Source organism: Mustelus asterias, chromosome 25, assembly GCF_964213995.1.
Source record: "Mustelus asterias chromosome 25, sMusAst1.hap1.1, whole genome shotgun sequence".
NCBI lineage: Eukaryota > Metazoa > Chordata > Chondrichthyes > Carcharhiniformes > Triakidae > Mustelus > Mustelus asterias.
The window spans coordinates 55,109,306-55,136,405 of NC_135825.1; the positions used below are offsets into that span (position 1 = coordinate 55,109,306).

General features: G+C 47.3%; 1 protein-coding gene across 3 annotated transcripts in view; it reads left to right on the forward strand.

Moving 5' to 3' along the window:
- Positions 1-27,100, forward strand: part of LOC144479192 (signal peptide, CUB and EGF-like domain-containing protein 3) — a 399,824-nt gene that overhangs the window by 242,250 nt on the left and 130,474 nt on the right. For all 3 annotated transcript variants that reach the window (XM_078197827.1, XM_078197828.1, XM_078197829.1), the window contains 2 exons: positions 15,762-15,887; positions 23,474-23,590. In XM_078197827.1, coding sequence (XP_078053953.1) covers positions 15,762-15,887; positions 23,474-23,590 — 243 coding nt within the window. The remainder of the gene's footprint in view (positions 1-15,761; positions 15,888-23,473; positions 23,591-27,100) is intronic.

Sequence of the window (27,100 nt, forward strand, 5' to 3'; positions counted from 1 at the left end):
ATTTAGCATGGCCAATCAACCTAACCCGTACATCTTTAGACTGTGGGAGAAAACCGGAGCACTCGGAGGAAATCCACGCAGACACGGGGAGAACGTGCAAACTCCACACAGAGGCCGGAATTGAACCTAGTTCCTTGGGGCTGTGAGGCAGCAGTGCTAACCACTGTGCCACCGTGCTGCCCAAGATAGGGTGGAAGGGAGGATGTAAGTGGGATGCACTTTCGGAAAGTTGGTACAGATCGATGGGCCGGATGGACTCATTCTGTACTGTAGGGATTCTATAGTTCTATGATTCTATGATTCGATGGTATCCTTAAATACCAATATTATTCCATATCTTAAACATAAGAGGATTCCATGGGACGGAAGGAGCTATTGGGAGGGGGTGTACATGAACTTGGTCAAATAGGTGAAGTTTAAAGAAAGTCTTAAAGGAAGAGAGGGAAATGAGGGGAGTTAAGGAGGGAATCTTGCTGGAAAGCGCATGGACAGGGATGGTGGGTTCTTCAGTGCCATTGCTCACTGTCTCGAATGAAGTACAAGAGAGTTCCTGGCGCCAGTTGAACTGTTTCCTCGTAGAAGCCAGCATCCTGACAGGAAGAGGCATAAAAATAGGAGAGAAACCAAACCTGGGAGATCATAACCATGACCACTTCATAGGGCATTTTTCCAATTGGTAAAGTTCTAGATAGACATTGAATTCTCTTTGGTCACACCCCTACCACCAAAAGACACAGAGCTTTCCATGGGAAAGATTCATTTTCTGAAGTATTCCTGTAATATTGATCTTTCTCTACACCCTAGCTATGACGGTAACACTACATTCTGCACTCTCTCCTTTCCTTCTCTATGAACGGTATGCTTTGTCTGCAAAGCACGCAAGAAGCAATACTTTTCACTGTATGTTAACACGTGACAATAACAAATCAAATAATAAATAATCAAATAATATTTGTTGCTGCATCCATTGCAAAGGCTTCAGAGCGAAGTAAATAACATGCAGCTTCCTAGTTAGATGGCACCCCTGCGAATGTGCTGTACCTCACAATTGATACAGGATACTGCCATCTGTGCAATCTTAGAATCATAGAAACCTTACAGTGCAGAAGGAGGCCTTTCGGCCCATCGAGTCTGCACCGACAACAATCCCACGCTATCCCCGTAACCTCACATTTTTACCCTGCTCATCCTTCTAACATACAAATCCAGGGACACTAAGGGGCAATTTAGCACGGCCAATGCACCTAACCCACACACCTTTGGACTGTGGGAGGAAACCGGAGCACCCGGAGGAAACCCACGCAGACACGGGGAGAACGTGCAGACTCTGCAGAGACAGTGACCCAAGCCGGGAATCGAACCCAGGTTCCTGGAGCTGTGAGGCAGCAGTGCTAACCACTGTGCCACCCATTGCCAGCGGCGCCCGCCCATCTTGGGCATCCACTTTCGATCTCTGGCAGCAGGTCTGGATAGAACTCGGAAAAACTCTGGCCAAAGTTTGAATTTGATATCAATACACATTCTATTCCCTGCCCTGATAGTTAAACAGTGATAGAGAGATGAAATAAAGAAACAATCTAATTGACTGAGACAGTGCATGATAAAAGCTTGCATTCCTAAAGTGATTGCTATCAGCTATTGATTATAAGGAACATTCCAGCGTAGTTTATGCTGGAATAGGGGACTATGACCTGATTGAAGACCAAGACACCAGTCACCTCTTGATCTTCTATTCTTCCTGAGTGTTCGTTATTTCTGTTCTCCTTGGACAGTAAATGTGCTTCTAAACCAAGGCTTTGCCTGCTAGCCATTGACAGATTTTTGTGTCATGTTTCCCCTGAGCCTTCTTTCATCTCAGTTCTGAATATGATGTAAACATCTGGGCATGCCAGGAATTTTAATGTAAACTTTCGAAGATATTCTTCATTTTCTCCCCTCGAGCACGGTCAGCTGTGAGAGTGTTTATGTTTGTAAGGAGCTCTAGATAGCATGGAACACTGCACTGGGCTTTACGCCAAGACTATATCATGTCACAGAATGCGGCCAAATCCAAAATTGCAGTGCCCGCAGGGGTAATTCCGGGTGTGGCCTTTGTAGGGTTAAATAGTGTGTAACATGTGCAGGTCTTGTCCAATACCCTAATGGTTCAAATAACGCAGTTCCTGCAGGATCAATCATGCCCGTAGACCTCAGGGAGTTAAATCACTGTGCCGGACTTGCAAATTACTACGTTTTTAAAGTATTTATTAGTGTCACAGGTAGGCTTATATTAATTAACACTGCAATGAAATTACTGTGAAAATCCCCTAGTCGCCACACTCCGGCACCTGTTCAGGTAGACTGAGGGAGAATTTAGCATGGCCAATGCACCTAAGCAGCACATCTTTGGAGTGTGGGAGGAAACCGGAGCACCCGGAGGAAACCCATGCAGACACGGGGAGAATGTACAGACTCCGCACAGACAGTAACCCAAGCTGGGAATCGAACCTGGGTCCCTGGCGCTGTGAGGCAGCAGTGCTAACCAAATTACAGCTGAGAAGCTTTGAGAAAGGACTCTGAACAAAGCATTAACCCAATTATTCTCTCCACAGATGCTGACTGACCCCCCTGTCTGTTTCCAGCATTTTCTGTTTACGTTTCAGATTTCTAATATTTATATTTTCCTTCTTTTACTTAAATCAGAGAAACTGCTGGATTCCTTCATTCTTCCCCAATGAAATTATGCACTGCTGTTGTTAATATCTGTACAAGAAAAACTGCGGACGATTGATATAATGTTGGATTATACATTTGAACTCTTGTAGGTCAGCCTGTGTAAATAGTTTTCATGTGTGTATTATGGAACATGATCTTGTGGAACAGTGAGTTAGAAACGCTGTAATAAATTAGCTCTCAAGGTTAAAAATAACATTGACAAATGTTTTAAAGGGAGAATCTATTTACCTTTTGGAAAAAACCAACTGGTTTATTCACGTGCAAGTATTCGGTACAATTTGTAGTTGTGATAGGGAGAAAATCAGCATTTAGAAATTACTTTGTCACCACTGTCTGGTCTTCACTTTAAGGCACAATGGACTGATGTCCCTGTGGTAAAAATAAAGGCTCCTGCTATTCCCTTTCACTCAATGTCAGGGGCTGAAAGTTTCACCCTTTGACTCCTGTACGTGGGCACATAACAGTGCAAAATACATTGCAGGCAGGTTCATATGTATTTTTAATTCATTCATGGGACATGGGCGTCGCTGGCTAGGCCAGCATTTATTGCCCATCCTTAGTTGCCTGAAAGCAGTTGAGAGTCATAGATCATAGAAACCCTACAGTGCAGAAGGAGGCCATTCGGCCCATCGAGTCTGCACTGACCACAATCCCACCCAGGCCCTACCCCCATATCCCTACATATTTACCCGCTAATCCCTCTAACCTACGCATCTCAGGACTCTAAGGGGCAATTTTTAGCATGGCCAATCAACCTAACCCGCACATCTTTGGACTGTGGGAGGAAACTGGAGCACCCGGAGGAAACCCACGCAGACACGGGGGGAATGTGCAAACTCCACACAGACAGTGACCCAAGCCGGGAATCGAACCCAGGTCCCTGGAGCTGTGAAGCAGCAGTGCTAACCACTGTGCTACCGTGCCGCCCTACCAGTCAACCACATTGCTGTGGATCTGGAGTCACATGTAGGTCAGACCAGGTAAGGATGGCAGATTTCCTTCCCTAAAGGACATTAGTGAAACAGATGGGTTTTTCCAACAATGGCTTCATGGTCATCAGTAGATTCTTAATTCCAGATTTTTTTTATTGACTTCAAATTCCGCCATTTGCCGTGGCGGGATTCGAACCCGGGTCCCCAGAACATTAGCTGTGCTTCTGGATGAATAGTCTAGCGATAATACCACTAGGCCATTGCCTCCCTGACCAGCCTATCTCCTCGGAGGGGGTTGGTTGCCACCTACACCCATCCCGTCTGGATTTATGAATGAGCCACATGCTGTACCTATACAATTTTGCATATTGTCCACTAGTTATCTGTGTCATAGCTGCATAGCATGAGTTCAGTTGGGGTAAAGCTTATTGCACATGGCATTCGAAGCAAAGCTGATAAACTGATGTAGAAACAGTTTGAGAAGAGATGGAAAATGATAAAGGCAAGAGTCACTTACGGGAGTGGCGTACAGGCCTCCCCTAACAGTCCCCAAATGGTAGAATCGAGTATAAAGAAAGAAATAATGGGAGCTTGTCAGAAAGGGGAATTTTAATCAACATTTGGGCTGGAAAAAATCCAGTGGCAAAGAGCCGAGATGAGGAGTTCATGGAATGTTTTCTAGATAGTTTCGTAGAACAGCATGTATTGGAGCCAACGAGAAAGCAGACTACACTCAACCTGGTGTTGTGCAAGGAGGTGGGATTAATTGATGAGCTCGTAGTGAAAGTGCCCCTCGGTAGCAGTGATCATAATATGATTGGATTTTACATTCAGTTTGAGGGAGAGAAGAGTGGATCCAAGACTGGTATTTTACACTTAAATAAGGACGGTTATGAGGGCTTGAAAGCAGAGCTAACTAAAGTGAACTAGCAAATTAAGTTTCGGGACAGGTCAATAAGGAAGCAGTGGCAGATTACACAGAATAGACACATTCCAATGAGAAAGAAAAATACCGAGGGAAGGACCCACCATCCATGGTTAATAAAAAAGTTAAAGATAGCGTGAAACTTAAAGAAAATGCATACAATTGTCATAGAATCATAGAAAGAATCATAGAAACCCTACAGTGCAGAAGGAGGCCATTCGGCCCATCGAGTCTGCACCGACCACAATCCCACCCAGGCCCTACCCCCACATATTTTACCCGCTAATCCCTCTAACCTATGCATCCCAGGACTCTAAGGGGCAATTTTTAACCTGGCCAATCAACCTAACCCGCACATCTTTGGACTGTGGGAGGAAACCAGAGCACCTGGAGGAAACCCACGCAGACACGAGGAGAATGTGCAAACTCCACACAGACAATGACCTGAGCCGGGAATCGAACCCGGCACCCTGGAGCTGTGAAGCAGCAGTGCTAACCACTGTGCTACCGTGCCGCCCACCAAGGATAGGTGGCAGAAAATTGGACAGAAATATAAAAAAACAGCAAAAAAATGACTAAAAGATTAATAAGAAAGGAAAACATTGCATTAGACTTGGTTAGCAGCGGTACAGCCAAGCCACATTTTAAAGTAGATATTAAAATCTCCCACACTGGGTATATTCTATTTCTCTCAAGGCTGTCTTCAAAAGGTGCTCAACATGGAATATGGATTTACCTCTTGAGTCGAGGCAGTAAGTGTCTATCAGCAGGAATATTCGTTGAACTTGGAGGGTTAGACGAGTCTGGCATCAATGTTGACTATTCCCAGGGTAAAACCTGTCAGTTTTATTGTCCTCCTGCCTCTGATAAGATCATCTTGCTGGTTGGACAGGACATAATGTGGAGATGCCGGCGTTGGACTGGGGTGAACACAGTAAGAGTTTTAACAACACCAGGTTAAAGTCCAACAGGTTTATTTGGTAGCAAATACCATAAGCTTTCGGAGCGCTGCTCCTTCATCAGATGGAGTGGAAATCTGCTCTCAAACAGGGCACAGAGACACAAAATCAAGTTACAGAATACTGATTAGAATGCGAATCCCTACAACCAACCAGGTCTTAAAGATACAGACAATGTGGAAGGAGGGAGCATTAAGCACAGGTTAAGAGGTCACGGGCATTCAGCCTCTGATCTTCGGGTAAGCGTTCTCCAAGGCGACCTTCACAACACACGACAGCGCAGAGTCGCTGAGCAGAAACTGATAGCCAAGTTCCGCACACATGAGGACGGCCTAAACCGGGATGTTGGATTTATGTCACATTATCAGTAACCCCCACAGCTTGCCTCCTGGACTTGCGGGCTGTCCTGTCTGGAGACAATACACATCTCTTTAACCTGTGCTTAATGCTCCCTCCACTCACATTGTCTGTATCTTTAAGACCTGGTTGGCTGTAGGGATTCGCATTCTAATCTGTATTCTGTAACTTGATTTTGTGTCTCTGTGCCCTGTTTGAGAGCAGATTTCCACTCCATCTGACGAAGGAGCAGCGCTCCGAAAGCTAATGGCATTTGCTACCAAATAAACCTGTTGGACTTTAACCTGGTGTTGTTAAAACTCTTACTGTGGACAGGACATACGCAGGGATGCCGGTATAGGCATATGTAGGCCAGCCATTAGACATGTTTGTCAAGGTACTGATATTGACAAGCCACATAATCCATCCTGTGACGATACAGACTCCAAGGGTGGAATTTTACCATCCTGCCCGCCATGGGAATCATAGCAGGCGGGACAGGACCATGCAAAGGCCCATAGACCTCGGGAGGGAATGTCCGGCCTTGGAGTGAACATAGCTGGAAAATCCCACTCTTTCTCAGAAATCTTCTATTGTCTGTTTGCACAATATGAGCTTTATTTTGGTTCTTCAGGTGCAAGAGGTATTGAAGAAAGCTGCTCATATGGGCACTAAATTTTCCCTTTCTCGTAACATGAGGCTGTGGAAGTAAGCGTAAAAGAAAATCCAGCGGCTAGGCAGAGCGCTTTGTAAACTGAGCTTTTATGGAGGGGACTGGGTGCGCGCAGTGGGTAAGGCACCAGCCTTTCACCTCTGTGACCCCGAGTTCAAATCCAGCCCAAAAATGATGCAATGAATTTCTCCCCTGTCAAAGAGAAGAATTGTTACTTATAATTGCAGCTGCTCTTCGGAGCTTGGGACCGATGCATATTGTCAAACAGCTTGTGTGCTGTTTGCCAACACTGGTCTCCCTACACGATTGTGCCTCACTTTGATAGCGCTTGCAAGAAGCTCCAGCTAAAATTGTTTTTAAAAATGAAGCATTGTAAAATGCCCTCCATGAATGATTGTGGCTTTAGTCTGTTGCAGAGGGATGGGATTAATGGTTATCGGGATAGGTGTAGACCAAGATGATGAAATGCAGATGGGATTTCTGTGTTATTGGAATGTATGTCTGGAGGGAAATGAACCAGCACAGAATACTGGAGACTCGAGGGCGGATTAATATGTTGAAGTTCTGCTTAATTATCTTTGGAAATCAGAAGGTTTGCAATGCAAATGCATGTATGGGGTTGAATCAGCGATCGGTTGAGAAAGAAACTGAAATGTTTGGCTAATTTTATTCTATACTTTGTGCACTCTTTGTAAAACTACTCAAAGATTTCTTTCAAAGAAAGGACGGAAGTGTGTGGAAGAGCCTATTTTTCTTGAAGTGGAGATGGTTTGGAGAGGAAGATGAGAGATGTGAAGCCCCCATCCTTACACTAACTGCAGACACTTTAGAACAAAGACTAGACGGTCACAGATGTTTGTTTTCACTGCACAACAATGGGTTTCAAACCGCGACACAGTCCACTCCATGGACACGAGCAAGAAAGGCTGACTGAGTCAGTCACCTCCTTTGTTTGAGGATAATCCACTGGTGGTTTTTAAAACTTCATTGTGTTCCTTGAAAAGTTTAATGGATTGGAAGCAGGATTTCCCCACCACCGACAGCTGTATTTGCTTGTTATTTCCCCACTGTCCCCGTCTGCTTTCTCCATTCAAGTCTTTCTCATCTTTCAATCTCAGTTCTTAAAATAACTCCTCAGAGGCTGGTGTCCCTTTTTTTAAAACACTCCGAAGGAGTGTCATTCCTGACACTCCTCAATGTACGTATATACATATATATATATATATATATATATATACAGGTGAGACAGACTCCTTGATTGGACAGGCAATTATGACCTCAATCAGGGAGCTCATACTCCAACAGGCCAACCTCATTGAGGTTGTTTTAACGTAACCAATGTTATCATTGTAATCTGTTATCATGTAACCAATGGTAACATGCAGTGAGGGTCAGCTGACCTGGTAGACAATGTAACCAATGGCAAAATGATGTGATTCTTTATTCATTCGTGGGACATGGGCATCGCTGGCTGGCCAGCATTTATTGCCCATCCCTAGTTGCCCTTGGAGGGCAGTTGAGAGTCAACCACATTGCTGTGGCTCTGGAGTCACATGTAGGCCAGACCGGGTAAGGACGGCAGATTTCCTTCCCTAAAGGACATTAGTGAACCAGATGGGTTTTTCCAACAATCGACAATGGTTTCATGGTCATCAGTAGATTCTTAATTCCAGACTTTTTTTATTGAATTCAAATTCCACCATCTACTGTGGCGGGATTCGAACCCGAGTGCCCAGAACATTACCTAAATTTCTGGATTAATGGCCGAGCGATAATACCACTGGGCCATCATCTCCCCAGGTGGTCAGCTGACAGCTGACCCAGTATAAATAGATAGCAGATGGGGATTGTGGCGAGCTTGTGTGGCCTAGGGTGTGGCCTGTGCGTTGGTGCAATTAAGTTTCTTTATTAAACTTTTTCTTTGATTTACTTTCTGAAGTTAATTCTTTTTTTGCTGGCAACTGAAGATCTTTACTGCTGGATGAACAGAGGTCGTTACAGTTCTGAAGAAGTGTCCAAAACGTTAACTTGTGTTTTCTTCTCCTGCTCTGCAGCTGCTGACTGACTTGCTGTGTCTTTCCAGTATTGTTGGGGTCTGTTTAATCCTGCGTAGTGTTTGTATTGGATCAGAGTGGTAGCATAGCTTCCCAAATCCCAAACATCACCCGAAAGAAAAGGATCACGAACCAAAAGAGAAAATGCTGGAAAATCTCAGCAGGTCTGGCAGCATCAGCAAGGAGAGAAAAGAGCTGACATTTCAAGTCCAGATGAGCCTTTATCAAAGCTAGAAATTGGGAGATATTTATACTGTAGAGTGAGGGAATGAAAGATGAGTCATAGCCACAGAAACAAGGGGAAAGGCTGCTAATGGCAGTCCATAGAGAGAATAGAAGGTGTGAATGGCCAAACGGCCAAAAGGAACACTAGTTTGTCTCTCTTGAGCTATCTTCTTCTCACAGGAGGAGTGCCCTACCTCCCTCCATATTAAATGCTGATTGACTTGCTGTACATTGATTGCATTTTCTGTTTTCAGTTTGGCCCCGGAAAGAGCAGGGCAGCGGAACTAATTGAAGAGATTCCTCCGCAAAGAGAGCAGTGGTTCCCTTGTGTTCTGTAGGATTCCTATAATATCCAGGCTTTGCATTTTGATTAATCTACAGCATCTAATACAATCTGATTGCTTTCAAAAGTGAGGTCTGCTTTTTAGGCTTCGGAAGTAAAACGGAATGAGCTTTGAAACGCACCGTGCAATGAATACAGCTTCTTTAATGGAATCCCCTTTGAAGCCGGGATATTTAGATAACCGGCGAGTTAGCAATAATTACCCAGAGAAATGCCTCGAGGTTGAAAAATTGCATTTTGGGTTTGTAGAAGCAGATCTGTACCAGCTGCTTGTACACTGAACTGAAGTTTATCTAAAGAATTCTTTGAGACTAAGGTTTTTATCAGATCCTGGAAAAAATAAATAAGGAGACGAGCTAACACTGGAGGGATCCCAACTGATAGCTTTCTACCTATGGAGTCGAACAACAAAGGCTTGTATTTACGTTGCATTTTTAATGTGGTAAAAAATTCCAAAGCATGTGGAAAATAATTGAAGGTTGAGAACTGGAGGAAGAGGGATTAAAGGAGGTGACTGAACGCATGTTTCTGAGGAGGCTTTTGGATGGAGGGAAGAAACAGAGAGATCCGGCAAGACACAAGGACTGTTCCAGAGGCCAGAGACCTATTACTGACTGCTCTGCCGCTGGAAGTGGAACCAACCAAAGAGGATGTGAAAAAACCAGAAGCTGCACAGCTAAAGAATATAGAACCGAGTGAAGTAAATGTGGTGGGGAGGGATGAGGCTATTGGACAGATCAGCAGCTGAGAAACTTGAGCTGAAAGCAGATAGAAATCCAGTGAAGATCAGCAATCGGAAGGACAGTGGCGGAACGGCGCAGGGATTGGATGGAGGAGTTTTGGATAAATTGACTTTATACGGTTTGAAACCCAAGAGGTTAACAAAGGAGAGCACTTGAGTAATTATATCTGAATGTGGCAAAGTGAGAATCAGTAGGGGTAAGGTACAAGTGGAGGTGGGTAATATTGTGCTGGTGGAAATAGGTAGTCTTGATAGTGGCTTCCAATCCCTCAATAATGCTCAAGTCATAATCAGTGAGGACACCTAAAACTGACCACTGTCAGAAGTGGGTACTAACCAACAGAGTTACTGCCAATTGTGTCCTAGAATCTAGGCCATTCGGCCCATCGAGTCTGCACCGACAACAATCCCACCCAGGCCCTATCCCCGCAACCCCACGCATTAAACCTGCTAGTCCCCCTGACTCTAAGGGACGATTTAACACGGCCAGTCAACCTAACCCACACATCTTTGGACTGTGGGAGGAAACTGGAGCAGCCGGAGGAAACCCTCGCAGACACTGGGAGAATGTGCAAATTCCACACGGTTAGTCACCCAGAATTGAACCCGGGTTCCTGCCACAGTGCCGCCCATTGTCTTTGGGTGATAACCCACCAAGCTCCTCCTTGTACTGCCACTAACTGTACCGACAAACATGGTTCATTCCTGTCCCATCATTGTTGGGCAATTATTAATATCCTGCAGGTCGTGGGCCTTTCTGTGATTTAGAGAAAGCTTGATTTGATTTGATTTGATTTATTATTGTCACATGTATTAACATACAGTGAAAAGTATTGTTTCTTGCGCGCTATACAGACAAAGCATACCATTCATAGAGAAGGAAAAGAGAGAGTGCAGAATGTAGTGTTACAGTCATAGCCAGGGTGTAGAGAAAGATCAACTGAATGCAAGGTAAATCCATTCAAAAGTCTGACAGCAGCTGGGAAGAAACTGTTCTTGAGTCGGTTGGTACGTGACCTCAGACTTTTGTATCTTTTTCCCGACGGAAGAAGGTGGAAGAGAGAATGTCCAGGGTGCGTGGGGTCCTTAATTATGCCGGCTGCTTTGCCAAGGCAGCGGGAAGTGTACTCAGAGTCAATGGATGGGAGGTTGGTTTGCGTGATGGATTGGGCTACATTCACGACCTTTTGTAGTTCCTTGCGGTCTTGGGCAGAGCAGGAGCCCAGACCAAGCTGTGATACAACCAGAAAGAATGATTTCTATGGTGCATCTGTAAATGTTGGTGAGAGTTGTGCCAAATTTCCTTAGTCTTCTGAGAAAGTAGAGGCGTTGGTGGGCTTTCTTAACCCTTGTGTCAGCATGGGGGGACCAGGACAGGTTGTTGGTGATCTGGACACCTAAAAACTTGACATTCTCGACCCTTTCTACTTCATCCCTGTTGTTGTAGACAGGGGCATGTTCTCCTTTACGCTTCCTGAAGTTGATGACAATCTCCTTCGTTTTGTTGACATTGAGAGAGAGATTATTGTTGCCGCACCAGTTCACCAGATTCTCTATCTCATTCTTGTACTTGGGCTGTTTCTTATGTAACCAAGTCTCATTGAGGCAGACTGAATTAAGTTCTAGTAACAGCCAGTAGGTAACTGAAGGATTCTAACCTTGTATTCCTTTTTTAGGGGAACTGTAACCATTACTTTATTCGCTTGATATTCCTTTTGTAAGAAAAATATTCTCTCCCTCCTCTAGCCATTGTGTTACAATAGCAAACTCTCTTGCTCTCGGGGTCTCTGCTGGAGTCATCAAACCACAGATTAGAACTGATCTTTATCATGATTGTCAAGTCAAATTCAAAGTAACTTATTCATTGTCCTTTTTTGTAATTCTTCCTTCCTGTACGGAAGCATTTTAACAGAAGGTTTTGAAGAATAATTATATATTGATAATTGTTCCATCTCAACTCAGTATCTGAGTAACTTCATTCCTCTCTCTATATATGAACCTCCGTGTTTCATGTATTTATGAGGTACAGAGGGGTCATTTAGTCAAATTGAATCATTCCTCTTAATTAAGGGTGCAGAGGCCCAACAAGAGGTACCGTTTAACCAGGAAAACAGTTTTGTTGGAAAAGTGTTCAAAACTCTGCCTGGAAATTGTATCTTTGTTAACTTTACTTTGGCATTGACTGTTCTAAGGTTTTTAATTTTCATTTTTGTTTAAAGTGGCTTCTGACGATTTCAGCAACACCCTGGTATCATGGTAGCTATTGACCTAAAGGAAGCATGGCGAACATGATTCTGAACAAGATTAAAAATAAAACAGAGTAATACTAAATGCTCCTTACCAGAATGTTGTAGGTGCAACTACAGGAAAACAAATTGGAGGGTAAGATTAATTAAAGGGAACCAGGAATTCTAGGTCTGAGTATCGATTCTGAGTGACCTTGCATTCTAATATAACAGAAAATTGGAATTTAATGTTCACGCCCAATATTATTTCAATTTTTCCTTAATGCAATGCTTTATATCTTTTTAGGTTCCTACTAAAACAAGCCCAAAGATGTGCGGGCTAGGTTGATTGGCCATTCTAAATTCCCCCTTAGTGTCCTGGGATGCATAGGTTAGAGGGGTTAGTGGGTAAATATGTAGGGATATGGGGATAGGGCCTGGGTGGGATTGTGGTTGGTGCAGACTTGATGGGCCGAATGGCGTCTGTCTGCACTGTAGGATTCTATGATTCTAATTGAGTTTGTGGCTGTTACAACAAGATAATAATTAGTGCTTGAAATGTTTATTTATTGTTCATAGAATCCCACAGTGCAGAAGGAGGCCATTCGGCCCATCGAGTTTGCACTGACCACAATCCCAGCCAGACCCTATCCCCGTAACCCCACACTTTACCCTAGCTAGTCCCTCTGACACTATGGGGTAATTTAGCCTAGCCAATCCACCTAACCTGCACATCTTTGGACTGTGGGAGGAAAGCGGAGCACCTGGAGGAAACCCACACAGACACGGGGAGGATGTGCAAACTCCACACAGAGAGTGACCTAAGTCGGGAATCGAACTTGGGTCCCTGGCGCTGTGAGGCAGCAGTGCTAACCACTGTGCCACCGTGCTGCTCCTTATAGATTATTTTTCTAAATCATTGATCCCTGCTATGGTGGCACAGTTGTTAGCACGACTGCCTCACAGCGCCAGGGACCCGGGTTCAATTCCGCCCTCGGGTCACTGTCTGTGTGGAGTCTGCATGTTCTCCCCGTGTCTGCATGGGTTTCCAACAGGTGCTCCGGTTTTCTCCCACAGTCCAAAGATGTGCAGATTAGGTTCATTAGCGATGCGAAATTGCCCCTTGGTATCCCAAGATGCATAGGTTCGTGGATTAGCTGGGTAAATGTGTGGGGTTGCGGGAATAGGATAAGATGCCCTTTTGGAGAGTCAATGTGGACTTGATGGGCTGAATGGCCTCTTCATAGAATCATAGAAACCCTGCAGTACAGAAAGAGGCCATTCGGCCCATCGAGTCTGCACTGACCACAATCCCACCCAGGCCTTACCCCCATATCCCTACATATTTTACCTGCTAATCCCTCTAATCTACGCATCCCAGGACACTAAGGGGCAATTTTAGCATGGCCAATCAACCTAACCCGCACATCTTTGGACTGTGGGAGGAAACCGGAGCACCCAGAGGAAACCCACGCAGACACGAGGAGAATGTGCAAACTCCACACAGACAGTGACCCAAGCTGGGAATCGAACCCAGGTCCTTGGAGCTGTGAAGCAGCAGTGCTAACCACTGTGCTACCGTGCCGATGAGCATTTCCAGCAGAATTTGGTGCACTTCTGCACTGTAAGGATTCTGTGATCCTATGATTCCCAGGGTTGCTGTTATTTCAGTGGGACGGGACTCCAGTTACCAGTCTGTGCCCCCTTCTTGGTCATGTTTCCCAGAGAGCATGTGGTGCCACAAGGCCTACGCTAGGTTCACTTTGACACAGTGCTGGGGATGGGGATGTTGAGTGATCCAAACTGAAAATGGTGGAAATGCGCAGCACGGCAGGCAGTACGGAAAGAAACAGAGTGAATGATTCAGGCCAATGAGCCTTTCACCTGATGAAGGGTCAATGACCTGAAACTTTGGGTGGGATTCTCAGGCCGCAGGCACCCCAAGACCGGAAGTTCCCACACAAGCTCAATGGACGTTTGAATGATCCACCAGATTTTCCTGTCTTGTCCGCTACGATTCACGCAGCAGGCGAGACGGGAGAATTTCCCCCATTCTCACTGGGTGGGACTCCTTCCCCGTGGTGTGTTTTGCGGATGTGGCCTGCTATTGGATCCTTTGATTCTGCTGTTGACAACAGGTTTTCCCCTTGTTCGCACCCTCTCCTCGGTATCTGTGGTGGGTGGAGGTGGCCATCGGTGGGACCGGAAGATTCTGCCAACGGGAATGGCCGGAAAATTTCAGCCTCTGTATCTCAGAAGATGCTGCCTGACCTGTTGACTATTTCCAGCATTTTCTGTTTTCATTTCAGATTTCCAGCCGATGTAATAATCCACTTTGTCAGGCTGGTCAATTTATTTCTGAATCCTGAAAAGAAAATCACATCTTCACACACTGAACAACAGCTCAATAAAATCTTTTTTGCCTAACTTCTACTTAATGAGCTTCTGCAAGATTAGCTGGGCCATTAAGAGTAGTGAGTTCCTGCTGGGTTAGCTGGTACGGCTACAGAATTACCCCTGGGTCAGTGGGTAAAGGGGTAGGGGCTGGGGAAGGGTGATTGGAATCATTCTGAATTCCTGCCCTTGATAGTTATTCACCAAATTCTGCTGGAAATGCTCATGTGGATCTGGGAAGAGTGTTGAGATGGACTGTGGCAATCACAGGCAAACACACCAGGAGATCCATGCAGGAAAATCCAACAGAGTGGTGTAACTCTTTCAAAGCTCCCATATTAAGAAAGCCCATTTGGATGAGGCATTGAGGAATGCCCAACACTCATGTAACCAGGTCACGGGACGTCAGGGTGGCACAGTGGTTAGCACTGCTGCCTCACAGCTCCAAGGACCCGGGTTCAATCCCAGCCTCGGGTGACTGTCTGTCTGGGTGGAGTTTGTACATTCTCCCTATGTCTGCGTGTGTTTTTTCCGGGTGCTCCGGTTTCCTCCCACAGTCCAAAGATAAAAAGTTTATTTATTAGTCACAAGTAAGGCTTACATTAACACTGCAATGAAGTTACTGTGAAATTCCCCTAGTCGCCACAGTCCGGCGCCTGTTTGGCTCAATGCACCCTAACCAGCACATCTTTCAGAATGTGGGAGGAAACCGGAGGAAACCCACGCAGACACGGGGAGAACGCGCAGACTCCACACAGACAGTGACCCAAGCCAGGAATCAAACCCGGGTCCCTGGCACCGTGCAGCAGCAGTGCTAGCCACTGTGCTACCCTGCTGCCCATGTGCAGGTTAGGTGGATAGGCCATTCTAAATTGCCCCTTAGTGTCCCAAGATGTGTAGGTTACGTGGATTAATCATGGTATATGTGTGCGGTTACAGGAATAGGGTGCGGGGGAGGACCTGGGTAAGATGCTCTGTCAGAGAGTCGGTGCAGACTCGATGGGCCAAATCGCCTCTTCTGCACTGTAGGGATTCAATGATTCGAAAACTCCGTGCCTTCAGGGTAGAGGGCGATTCGTGAGAAAAAGACCCAAAAAATGTGTCCAAAATGGAATCTAAGGAATTTGTGCATTGATTGATATTGGACTCGCTCTTTCTCAACAAAACAACCTGTAAATTGTGTTATAATGATTTAATGTTATTTATGGACCCTTTCTCTTCTTGATGTTTCTTTGCAGAAGGAATGAACTGTATGAATAAAAACCACGGATGTGCTCACATCTGTCGAGAAACTCCAAAGGGAGGAATTGCCTGTGAATGTCGACCTGGATTTGAACTCACAAAAAACCAACGGGATTGCAAGTGTAAGTCCCAGTTTATATCTGTGTATCATTCTGTACTGGGTAATAAGTTTCAGAGTGTTAAAGATCCTATCCCTGGAACGGCTGGGTTTTCCCGAGCTCTGGCGTTACTCATTTTTTAACCCGTTTTGTAATTCTGTTGCACGTCCCTGTAATTGGGTTTTGTATATAATCTGTGCAATGTTCGTGGAGGATCCCAGTTCACCTTTTTGACTGTGGGGAGCTGAATTGAGTCGAAGAGACCCTTGTTGGTGTGATGCGGTTGGAGCTGACGTGGGTGGGGCCCGGTTGACCATGGCGGTGTCTTTGGTGAGTAGGCCCGGTGGTGCTCTTGGAGGATGTATTCTGCTCCCCGGCGCCCATCATGCGTGTCCACCATAACGGAGTGTGAGACTTCCTATGAAGAGGGAATGATACGGCGATGATAATCCTTTCAGGCCAGAGGGCGAATTCCTCAGTGAAGGCTCACCCTCGATCCTCGGAGTTTCTGCTGCTTGGCGTGTCAGACATCCTGGGTAAGTGGAAGGACATGGTCGGAGGAGGACTGCGCACCATTCACTCTTCACAGGAAGTCTCACAGTCCATTGTGGTGGGCATTCACGATGTGCGCCGGGAAGCAGAGTACATCCTCCACATTTCTGTTCATAAGAACACCAACTGCACTACCCGAGCACGGGCCTGCTCACCAGTGACACTGCCACGGTCAATCAGGCCCCAACCAAGTCAGCTCCAACCGCATCCCATGCCTGTAGATGGTCCCCTCGGGAAGAGGAAGCGCTGTGGTGAGATTTTGGGAACTGGCTGCCATGCCTTCGCCATCTCGCTTTGAAGGCCAGTTGCGCCTTTGCCCTTTTCTGACTTCATGGATGGCTGGTGGTCCTGTGGTTCCTCACTGATCCTGGGCTTTGTTCCCTTGTGAGTTTGCTCCTGATTTTGAATGGCATGGTGGCACAGTGGTTAGCGCTGCTGCCTCGCAGCGCCAGGGTCCTGGGTTCAGTTTCTGGCATGGGTCACTGGCTGTGTGGCGTTTGCACGTTCTCCCCGTGTCTGCGTGGGTTTCCTCCGGGTGCTCCGGTTTCCTCCCACAGTCCGAAAGATGTGCGGGTTATGTTAATTGGCCATGCTAAATTGCCCCTTAGTGTCGGGGACTAGCGAGGTAAATGGGGTAACTGGGATAGGGCCTGGGTGGGATTGATAGGCCGAATGGCCTCCTTCTGCACTGTGGGGATTCCATGATATGTGATGTTAACTTTTGTGTCCTTGCTGGTGGCAAGGTGGGTGGGTGGGGAAGTGGAGGAGGAGGAGGAGGAGGAGGTGGGGGTGAGTGGAGGAGGAGGAGGTGGGGGTGAGTGGAGGAGGAGAGGGGGTGCGGGAGGAGAAGGAGGAGTGTGGGAGGATGGGGAGGGGGGTGCGGCATGGGGATGGGGGGGCAGCGGATTTGGGTATCCAGCCGGGATGCTCTTTTTTTTTGTCGGGGAGTGTGCCGAGTTTGTCTTGGAGCTTGTGCTATACAGGTTTGCCTGGTTGTTTTTTGCATGCTGTAATCCTTGCGTTTGCTCAGAAGAACATTCTTTTGCAGTAGCCTTCACTTTAGTTATAGAAAAGATGCGCAGTGCCTCAGCAGAGGGTGGGTGGGTGGATAGGTGTAGCAATGGTTGGTGTGGTTGTAAGTACTTATTTTAGGTGAGGAAAGTCCCCCGTGAGAGCTCTTGTGTTTTTCTTTGTTTTTTGATAGTTATTCTAGGCCTAAGAAATCCTGTGCTTCCACTGCACTGCTGAGAACAGACTAAATATCCTGGAGTAGACCGGACTTCTTCTCATTACCATTGGTCACTCTAATTGGCGATTGTGTGGAGGGGGGTGGTTGTCGGGTGGGGGAGATGTGTGCGTGTGGGGGGGGGGGTGTGCGTGGGGGAGGTGTGCGTGGGGGGGGAGGTGCGTGTGGGGGTGGAGGGGGTGCGTGTGGGGGTGGAGGAGGTGTGAGCGTGGGGGGGGGTGTGTGTGGGGGGGAGGTGTGTGCATGGGGGGGAGGTGTGTGTGGGGGGGAGGTGTGTGTGTGGGGGGGGGTGTGCGTGGGGGGGCGTGTGTGTGGGGGGGAGGTGTGTGTGGGGGGGAGGTGTGTGTGGGGGGGAGGTGTGTGTGGGGGGGGTGGGGGAGGTGTGAGCGTGGGGGGGAGGTGTGTGTGGGGGGGAGGTGTGTGTGGGGGGGAGGTGTATGTGGGGGGGGTGGGGGAGGTGTGAGCGTGGGGGGGAGGTGTGTGTGGGGGGGAGGTGTATGTGGGGGGGGTGGGGGAGGTGTGAGCGTGGGGGGGAGGTGTGTGTGTGGGGGGTGTGTGCGTGGGGGGGAGGTGTGTGTGTGGGGGGTGTGTGCGTGGGGGGGAGGTGTGTGTGGGGGGGAGGTGTGTGTGTGGGGGGGTGTGTGCGTGGGGGGGAGGTGTGTGTGTGGGGGGTGTGTGCGTGGGGGGGAGGTGTGTGTGTGGGGGGTGTGTGCGTGGGGGGGAGGTGTGTGCGCGGGGGGTGTGTGCGTGGGGGGGAGGTGTGTGTGGGGGGGAGGTGTGTGTGGGGGGGAGGTGTGTGTGGGGGGGAGGTGCGTGTGGGGGGGTGGTGCATCCCTGAGTACAGTTAATAGGTGTTTGAGTTTCCACTTTCTATTCTGTTGCTCCGTGAAAGGCTGTGCATCATAATGCCGTGTTTCCATGGCCTTATCCTGTTGTCCTGATTCCCCACACTCTTTTCCCATCGTCCTTTCAATATCCGTACAGGAGGAGGCGCTGTCCACGATGGCGGGGATTGTGATGTCTGATCCTATGAATTATTTATATTAATCTTTGCTGGCCTTCTCCATATATAAATGTGAAATGACAATTATTCTGTACTGTGCCGAATCTGGGGAATGTGTTGCATGTTGCAACTGAATATAAAGTTGAAAATTCTAACTAAAAACAATACTTAAAAACAGATCATATCCCAGCGCTGAGAGGTATTCAGTTCCTCTCTGTGAGGCATGATCTTTATTTCATTGATTGACTAACGTGAGGAACAAGGCTGGGAGAATTCTAATCTGCCCACCGAGTACAACTGGAAAAGTGTCTGGAGGCTCTCCCGGTGGGTCTGTCAGTAGAAGCTTTGAGAAAGAAGGCTAACATTTGACTTCAGCTGAGGGGGGGGGGGGGGGGGGGGGGGGGGGGGGGGGCACTGCCTGGGCCAGAGTGATGCTCAATAATCAATCAGGACTTTCTGTTGTCATTCCATTCCAGCCAACAACTGCTGCCCTCGCAATGCATGTTGAGGACTGGTAACGGTCAGAGCTGTGTCCTGGTGTTTTTACTGTTCAATAGCCTGTGAACTCTCTAACAAAGCTCGCAGGGGAATTTAGTGAATGTATCAACACCTTCCAAGCAGCAGAGGAGAAAACTGCGGTGAACAGAATAGATATAACCATTTCGGGAAGGGAAAGGGGCCGGAATTCTCCAGCCATCCACACCCCGCTGCCGGTGAGAATTTGGCACTCAGCCGAATCTCCGTTCACTGCAGCGGGACTGGAGAATCCCGGCTGGAGAATCTGGCCCAGCATCGGCTTGGTGGGGTTGTGTTGAGCATTCCATTTAGCTGGATTTCTGAAAATAGGAGAAGGATACCTCGTAAAGCCATTCTGGTTGCATTGTTATAGAAATAGGACTGCAGCACGCTCACCAGAATATTACCAGGTTTAAAGGCTCATAAAGACGGATTGCACAAACCCAGCTTGTACTTCCTTGAGAATAGAAGGTTCCCGCTGATCTAATCAAGTTGTTTAAAATTATTTAGTGAAGGAATCCAGGACATATTGTAAACCTTGAGTTGGGCCATTTAGGTGTGCAATCAGGAAGCAGTGTTTCATTCGAAGGGCAGTAAAAATCTGAAGCTCTCTTCACCGAAAAGCTCCAGGGTTACTCAGAATTTCCAAGACTGAGATGTTAGAGCTGAATTCCAGCCTCTTGCTGATCTCTGATTTTAATGCTACCTTCAGCTGCTGGGGACCTAAGCTTTGCTACTCCCTCCCTCACCCTCTCCACCAATTTCCATCCCTCTTTCTGCTTTTAGCAAGCTCCTTTAAACCGACCTCCTTGACTAAGCTTTCGGTCATCTTCCCAAATGGCACATTGCATGGTTCATTGGCTTTGCTTAGCAACACTCCTGTTGGCCAACGCTCTAAGATCAGCCATAGGGAAAGGTAAAAGTTTATTTACTAGTCATAAGTAAGGCTTACATTAACACTGCAATGAAGTTACTGTGGAATTCCCCTAATCGCCACATTCCGGTACCTGTTTGGGTCAATCCATCTAACCAGCACATCTTTCAGACTGTGGGAGGAAAGCAGAACACCTGGAGGAAACCCATGCAGACATGGGGAGAACATGCAGACTCCACACAGACAGTGACCCGAGCCAGGAATTGAACCCGGGTCCCTGGCGCTGTGAGGCAGCAGTGCTAACACTGTGCCATCATGCCACCCATACAAGGATAGGCTGCCCTAAAGCATGGATGCTTTAACACTGCTGACTGGGAGGAGAAGACAGTGGATTGTTTGCCATGGCTCCACCAGGTCCATCAAGGTGCAAGACACTTCAAGGCTCCGCGTCTGAACAGCAAAGCAGAGCTACAGGGGCAGAGGGAGGAGAGGGAAACCAATCCGGGGCTGCGAATTCCACTCTCCCGTGCAACAACAAGGCTCCCACTGCGGAAGAACTTGTGGATCCAGAATCGGGCTCCACAGCCACCTGAAGACCTACCAAGCCTGACAGATGTCATTCTCGATTTGGAGGGACCACCACCAATGAAACCCCCTGAGAAATGTTACAACATTAAAGGCACTATAAAGATGCAAGCGATGATAGCTTGTTATTAGGTACAGGATATGGAGCAAAGGTGGATGAATGGAGTTGAGTTGTAAATCAACTACACTCGCACTCAATAATCGGTTTGGGGGGCTGCGTGGTTACTCCTGTTTTATGTGTGAAATCTTTCCACCACCACAACCAACCAAATTGAGTTTCATGTTCCCTTTATTAAGAATTCTTTTTATAATTGATGCACTATCAATCATGATACGAAGACTCCAGTGAGTGAGTGAAATTAACAGGCTTTTATTCACAAAGAACAGGAGCACACCCTTGTAGCTGACCTGGTCTAGACTGAGGCGAGGAGGAGGAACCATCACCTTTATACCTCGCTCTGGTGGAAAGGGAGGAGTCTCAGGTGGAAAGGGAGGAGTCTCGGGCCAGGTGCAGCATGGGTGTGTACAGGCATACACATGTAGTAACAGTGGTTCACCACAATAATGTCATACATTTTCTCCCGCTTTCACGCTTGCTTAATGCTGAGAATCTTTTTGTAAGATCGCCCCCAGTATCTGTCCCCCGTGGCCAATGTGTAATGCACAAAACAGCCTAACATCTTAAATACTGATCATCATTGGGGTTGGTAGAAGGGAGTATTATTTCCATTATCATGTGGTGGTAACCAGGCCTTACCAGCTTGTCCACTGATCTTGCTGCTGGGATTACTATTGGTTGGGCAAAGCAAGATTCCATAACAGGTGGGAACCATTGAGTACCAAGAAAAACCTTGGGCATTCACAAGTTGGGTCCTAGTTCGATTTTCTTATCAACGGGGGCACGGTGGCACAGTGGTTAACACTGCTGCCTCACAGCACCAGGGACCTGGGTTCAATTCCAGCCTCAGGTCATCTGTGCAGAGTTTGCACATTCTCCCCGTGTCTGCATGGGTTTCCTCCAGGTGCTCCGGTTTCCTCCCACAGACTAAAGATGTGCAGGTTAGGTGGATTGGCCGTGTTAAATTGACCCTAGTGTTAGGGGGATTAACAGGGTAAATATGTGGGGTTACGGGAATAGGGCCTGGGTGGGGTTGTGGTCAGTGCAGACTCGATGGGCCAAATGGCCTCCTTCTGCACTGTAGGGATTGTATGTATTGTACAACTAACAGAATCTACATCTGGTGGAGGAACAGAATGGGAGGAAGGATGACAATCTATAAATGCAGGTTTAAAAACACAAGTTGAGGAGTTTACAGATGTATCGATGATGCAGGGGCAAACTATAGTTTAGGTTTCTTCCACCTTCCATCAAACAAAGGACTTCAGATAGATAACAGATGTGATGCTCCATCATTCCTGGCTGTTTCTGGGAGGAATATCTCACTATCTCATAAGAAAATGCAAAGTGTTTTTTTCCCCCCAGTATTTTTTCCCTTGCAATTCAGTTTCTGGCCAATCTTCCCTTTTCTGGCGGAGGCAGCAATTGGCGTGCGGCCCTCAAAACTCAACCAAGCTTGGACCAGCTGACGTGCCAAAGCAGCATGGACTCCCTGTCTGCTCTGTCTCCCCCCTATGGGCAACCACGAGCTTTTTCTGAACATCTCGCTAGAAAGTAGCAGTTGGAAACCATCAGAGAATGGGATTGTACAGAGCCTCAGCAGGAGCTCAACCACAGTCCCAACACCTTACCAGCAGCGTTGATTAGTCTCATCTTTGTTGCAGCTTCAAGCTCTGTATTTTGGACACTCAGTAAAAAAAAAAGAATCTTTTGCTCCATTTAAGCATTAAGGAAATGAAGTTACACCCCGAAGGCAGAAAATCCCCATGAAACCTGAGCAACTGTAGAGTGCAAGTTTTAAAGGGTGTTACAGAGCCATGTGATGGTGAAGCGTGGGGGTCAAACACTATCTGTTCCTCTTAACATAGAAACTTTAATGAAATCACCTTCTAACTTTCTAAATTCCAGAGAGTACAGCCCCATTTTGTGTAATCTCTCCTCATAATTCATCCTTTGGATGCCTCAGTGTTATTCTGGTAAATTTATGCCAATCCACCTAACCTGCACCTAATCCACATCTTTGGAGTGTGGGAGGAAACCGGAGCACCCGGGGGAAACCCACGCAGTCTCGGGGAGAATGTGAAAACTCTGCACAGACAGTGACCCAAGGCCGGAATTGAACCTGGGTCCCTGGCACTGTGAGGCAGCAGTGCTAGCCACTGTGCCACCGTGCCGCCCCAGCAGTGATGATGAGGAAAAGGGTGTGACATGGCTCAAGTTTGAGGGATTTAAAAGGTCTGGTAACTTGCTGCTGAATTGGTGATGGAGTAACCGTGAGCCACAGAAGGAGTGAGGGGAGCGTGTAAAGGAACAGCGCTCCTCACAACTATTGCAAAATTCCAAAAATTGTCTGTGACAAAAATTCTTTGGACTGTTTTTCTTTTAATTGACAGGGAACGCAGTCCTGATTATATCACAATTTTTAAAAACTAGTAGCCATTTTTGTTTTTGTGGAAAGCAAAATAAACAAATGAAATCAAGATTATATTGAATTTCTTTCAAAACTGGTAGCATTTTTTTAATAGAAAACAAAGCAAGCCACCAAAAGAAACATTCCCGAGATGGTTTGCTTCCCAACTATAAAAGGCGATAGTTCCCGGCTACGGTTGGATAAGGATCTCAAAACATGTTCTTTGACACATTTGCGAGGCCCGGGGTCAGTTGATGTAACCCGCCGGCATTTATCGAAACCTAATCATGTATTCTCTCTCCGTAGTGACGTGTAACTATGGAAACGGAGGTTGCCAGCACACATGTGATGACACCGATCAAGGCCCCAAGTGCGGATGCCATCTGAAATTTGCCCTGCACTCTGATGGGAAAACGTGCGTTGGTGAGTGGCCGGCTCAAACTGAGATATCGCAAGCAGCTACAAGAAACGGGGTCTCGGAGTTGAGAAATCTGATGTAATCAGTCAAGGAAATGGCTTGGATTTACAATTTTATACACCATTTCCACACATAATGGGAAGCAGAGCTGGTCAGCCAAGCCTGCCAGAAATCTAAAGGCTAAGTTTGGATGGATTCACAGATGTCAGGAGACTTTGAGGGTGGAGAGAGAGCAGGGTAGGTGTTTACGGAGGGATGGGGTCGGGGGGCTAAGGGGGGGAGGTGGAGGGTGCGGGATCTAAAAAGGATGAATTGACTCGGAGGGCAAAATTGAATTACAGTAAATACTGAATGGGTTTCTTTCCAAAGTGCGGAAAGCGGTCAGGCGGAGAGCGGTCATGGACAGTTGTTCATTCTTGCGAGAAGCAGAGTAAAATGTCGATTAGCGAAGTGAATCATAGGGGTTTGGGAAGTGCAGGAACATTTCCCATCCAACCACGATGCAGCAAGTGAGGGAGAAGCTCGAGGCTGGAAGTTCCCTTGTGTTGTGTGGCCTCTGTCAGCATTACGAAGGTCTGGCGCTGCTTGGGTCGTGTACCTTGCACTATTAAAGCTTACTTATTGGTGTCACAGGTAGGCTTACATTAACACTGCAATGAAGTTACTGTGAAATTCCCCTAGTCGCCACACTCTGGTGCCTGTTCGGGTACACTGAGGGAGAATTTAGCATGGCTAATGCACCCTAACCAGCACGTCTTTCAGACTGTGGGAGGAATCGGAGCACCCGGAGGAAACCCACGCAGACACGGGGAGAGTGTGCAGACTCCACAAAGACAGTGACCCAAGCCGGGAATTGAACCCAGGTCCCTGGCGCTGTGAGGCGGCAGTGCTAACCACTGAGCCGCCATTGTCCACTTCCTGCACAGACCATGCAGCATTGCAGCAGGAGAAGTGTACAAGTGGGTGCGCCCCCTGTGTGGCGGAGGCTTTTGAACCAGCGCTCTCCTGGCGACACACAGCTCAACCCAGTGACGTGAAACCAGGACTCCAAACTTGGACCATGAAGTCCTGATGACTAAATAATACATCAGTCACCAAAAATCAAGCCTGCTGCGAGATCATACTGGAACAAGTGCTAATTAAAGAGCCACTCAACTAATTGTAGGTGAGACGTTGTATCGATATGAACAGGAGGAGGCCATTTAGCTCCTCTAGCCTGCTGGATTTGATGGGTTTTTGGCTAATCTGATTGTGGCCTGTACTTTCCTGTCTACCACCTATATCATCCTTATAAACATTCAATGTCCCAGCCTCCACTACTCTCTGGGGAAGAGAATTCCACAGACTAACAACAGTCTGAGAAAAAGAAATCCTCCGCATCCCCAACTTAACTGGAAGAGCCTTTTTTAAAAAAAGACTGTGTCCCCTAGTTCTCCCATAAGGGGAAACATCATAGAATCCCTACAGTGCAGAAGGAGGCCATTCAGCCCATCGAGTCTGCACTGACAACAATCCCACCTAGGCCCTATTCCCGTAACCCCACAAGGTCATCTCGGCATCCATAATGTCCAAGTACCCTCAGTATGTTAAATGTTTCAATAAGGGCAACTCCCCGCTTATCTAACCTTTCCTGAAAAAACCCCTTCATTCCAGAAATCAGTGGAGCGAATCCTCAGTGCGCTGCTTCTCATGCAGTTGCCAGAGATGGTCTCACTAATGTCCGTAACAACAGTAGCAAAACTTCCCAACTTTTATATTCCATTCCCTGACAATAAATAACAATATTCCATTTGCCTTCCTGATCACATGCTGTACCTGCACATCAACCTTTCGTGGTTCATGTACAAGGACACCCAGATCCCTCTGTACCGCAGAGTTCTGCAAAGTCTCTCCGTCTAAATAATATCCCGCTTTTGCCCACATTATACTCCATCTGCCACATTTTTGCCCATTCAGGTAATCTATCTATCTTCCTTTGCAGACTCCTTGGGGGGGGGGGGGGATTTTACCGGTTTGCCCCACCCATTGATGGGCGGCGGGCGGAATGAGCCGGAAAATTCGTACAAGAGCCGAGAAATCAGGATCACGCCCAATCTCTGGACTCTCGTGATCTTGCGGGAGCCGGATTTCCGGCGCAGTCAGCCTCCCGCCCATTTCCGGGGAGAGACCGAATATTGTATTAATATATTTAAATGAATTTGTTTTGTGAGCCCGTCACTTAATCGTCCAGGTTTTATGGCTTCGCCGGGAAAGATTCTCTCCGGACAGGAAAACACCTGCTCCCCATGAGTGGGGAATAGTCGTGTTGGCCTCGCCGGTGGAACCGGAGGACATTGAGGCCCCCCCCTCCGAGGAGGCCAAGGGCAACGGGATGCCCCTTGGGCAGTACTAGCCTGACACCTCGGTAATACCCCCCTGGCACCTCAGCAGTGCCAGGGGGTGGAGCCTATGGGGTAGGGACTATGGGAGTGGGGATTATGGGGGCACGGCCTGAAGGGGCCGCCCTATTGGGGACGGAAGTAGGGGGGCCCGCTAAAACTGCCTTGTACTCGGTATGGGGAGAGACGGGGCGCCTGCTGCCACTCTGCCTGCGATCAGTGGGGTGGACACGATTGGTCTGGTCAGCGAGGGGCGCCAGTGGCTACATTTATGGGCAGTGTGGGGCTTGCGATCGGCTGCAGGCCCCTTCAATTGCGGGGGCGGAGCTTGTTGAGGTTGGCTGCAACAGCAGAGGCCTGACAGCTCGCTCTCTGTTAGGCCTCTGCTATTGCGAATGTGCAGCATCAGAGATCTGCACATGCGCAATAGCTCCCTTTGCTGCTGGCTGGCGAATTAAGCCCCGCCTACTGCCTTTAGCAGCTAGAAATGGTGTAGCCCAGTTTTCCATGCGCTATGTGCATAAGATTGGGCGTAAAAATTCACCCAAAAAAACGTATCTGCAACTCTCCCATTTTCACGCCAACTGGACACTTAGAATTATTCTCGTAAAATTCCGCTCCTTATGTCTTCTTCACAACTTACTCTCCTACCTATCTTTGTGTCATCATCAAATTTAGCAAATTTCTGTCCTTTCGTCTCAGTCATTGATATAGTTTGTAAGTTGTTGAGGTCCCAGCACTGATCCGTGTGGCACTCCACTGGCTACATCCTGATTATGTGAAAATGTCCCTTTGATCCCTACTCTCTTCTTCCTGTTGGCTAACCATTCCTCTAGCCACGATAACACCATGAACTTCTACTGTGTACCTTGGATGTGGCACCTTATCAAATGCCTTTGGAAATCCATGTACTCCACATCGACAGGCTGAGTTTTTTGAGTAGATTTTACTTAGGCATAGAACCATAGAAACCTGCCTGCCCGGGAAGCAGCCATTTAGCCGACCGAAAAATAAGAAATAAAAAGACTATCTGCTCATTCTAATCCCAGCACCTAGTCTGTAGCCTTGCAGGTTACAACACTTCAGCTGCTGATCTGGTTATCTTTTAAATGTGTTGAGGGCTTCTGCCTCCACAAG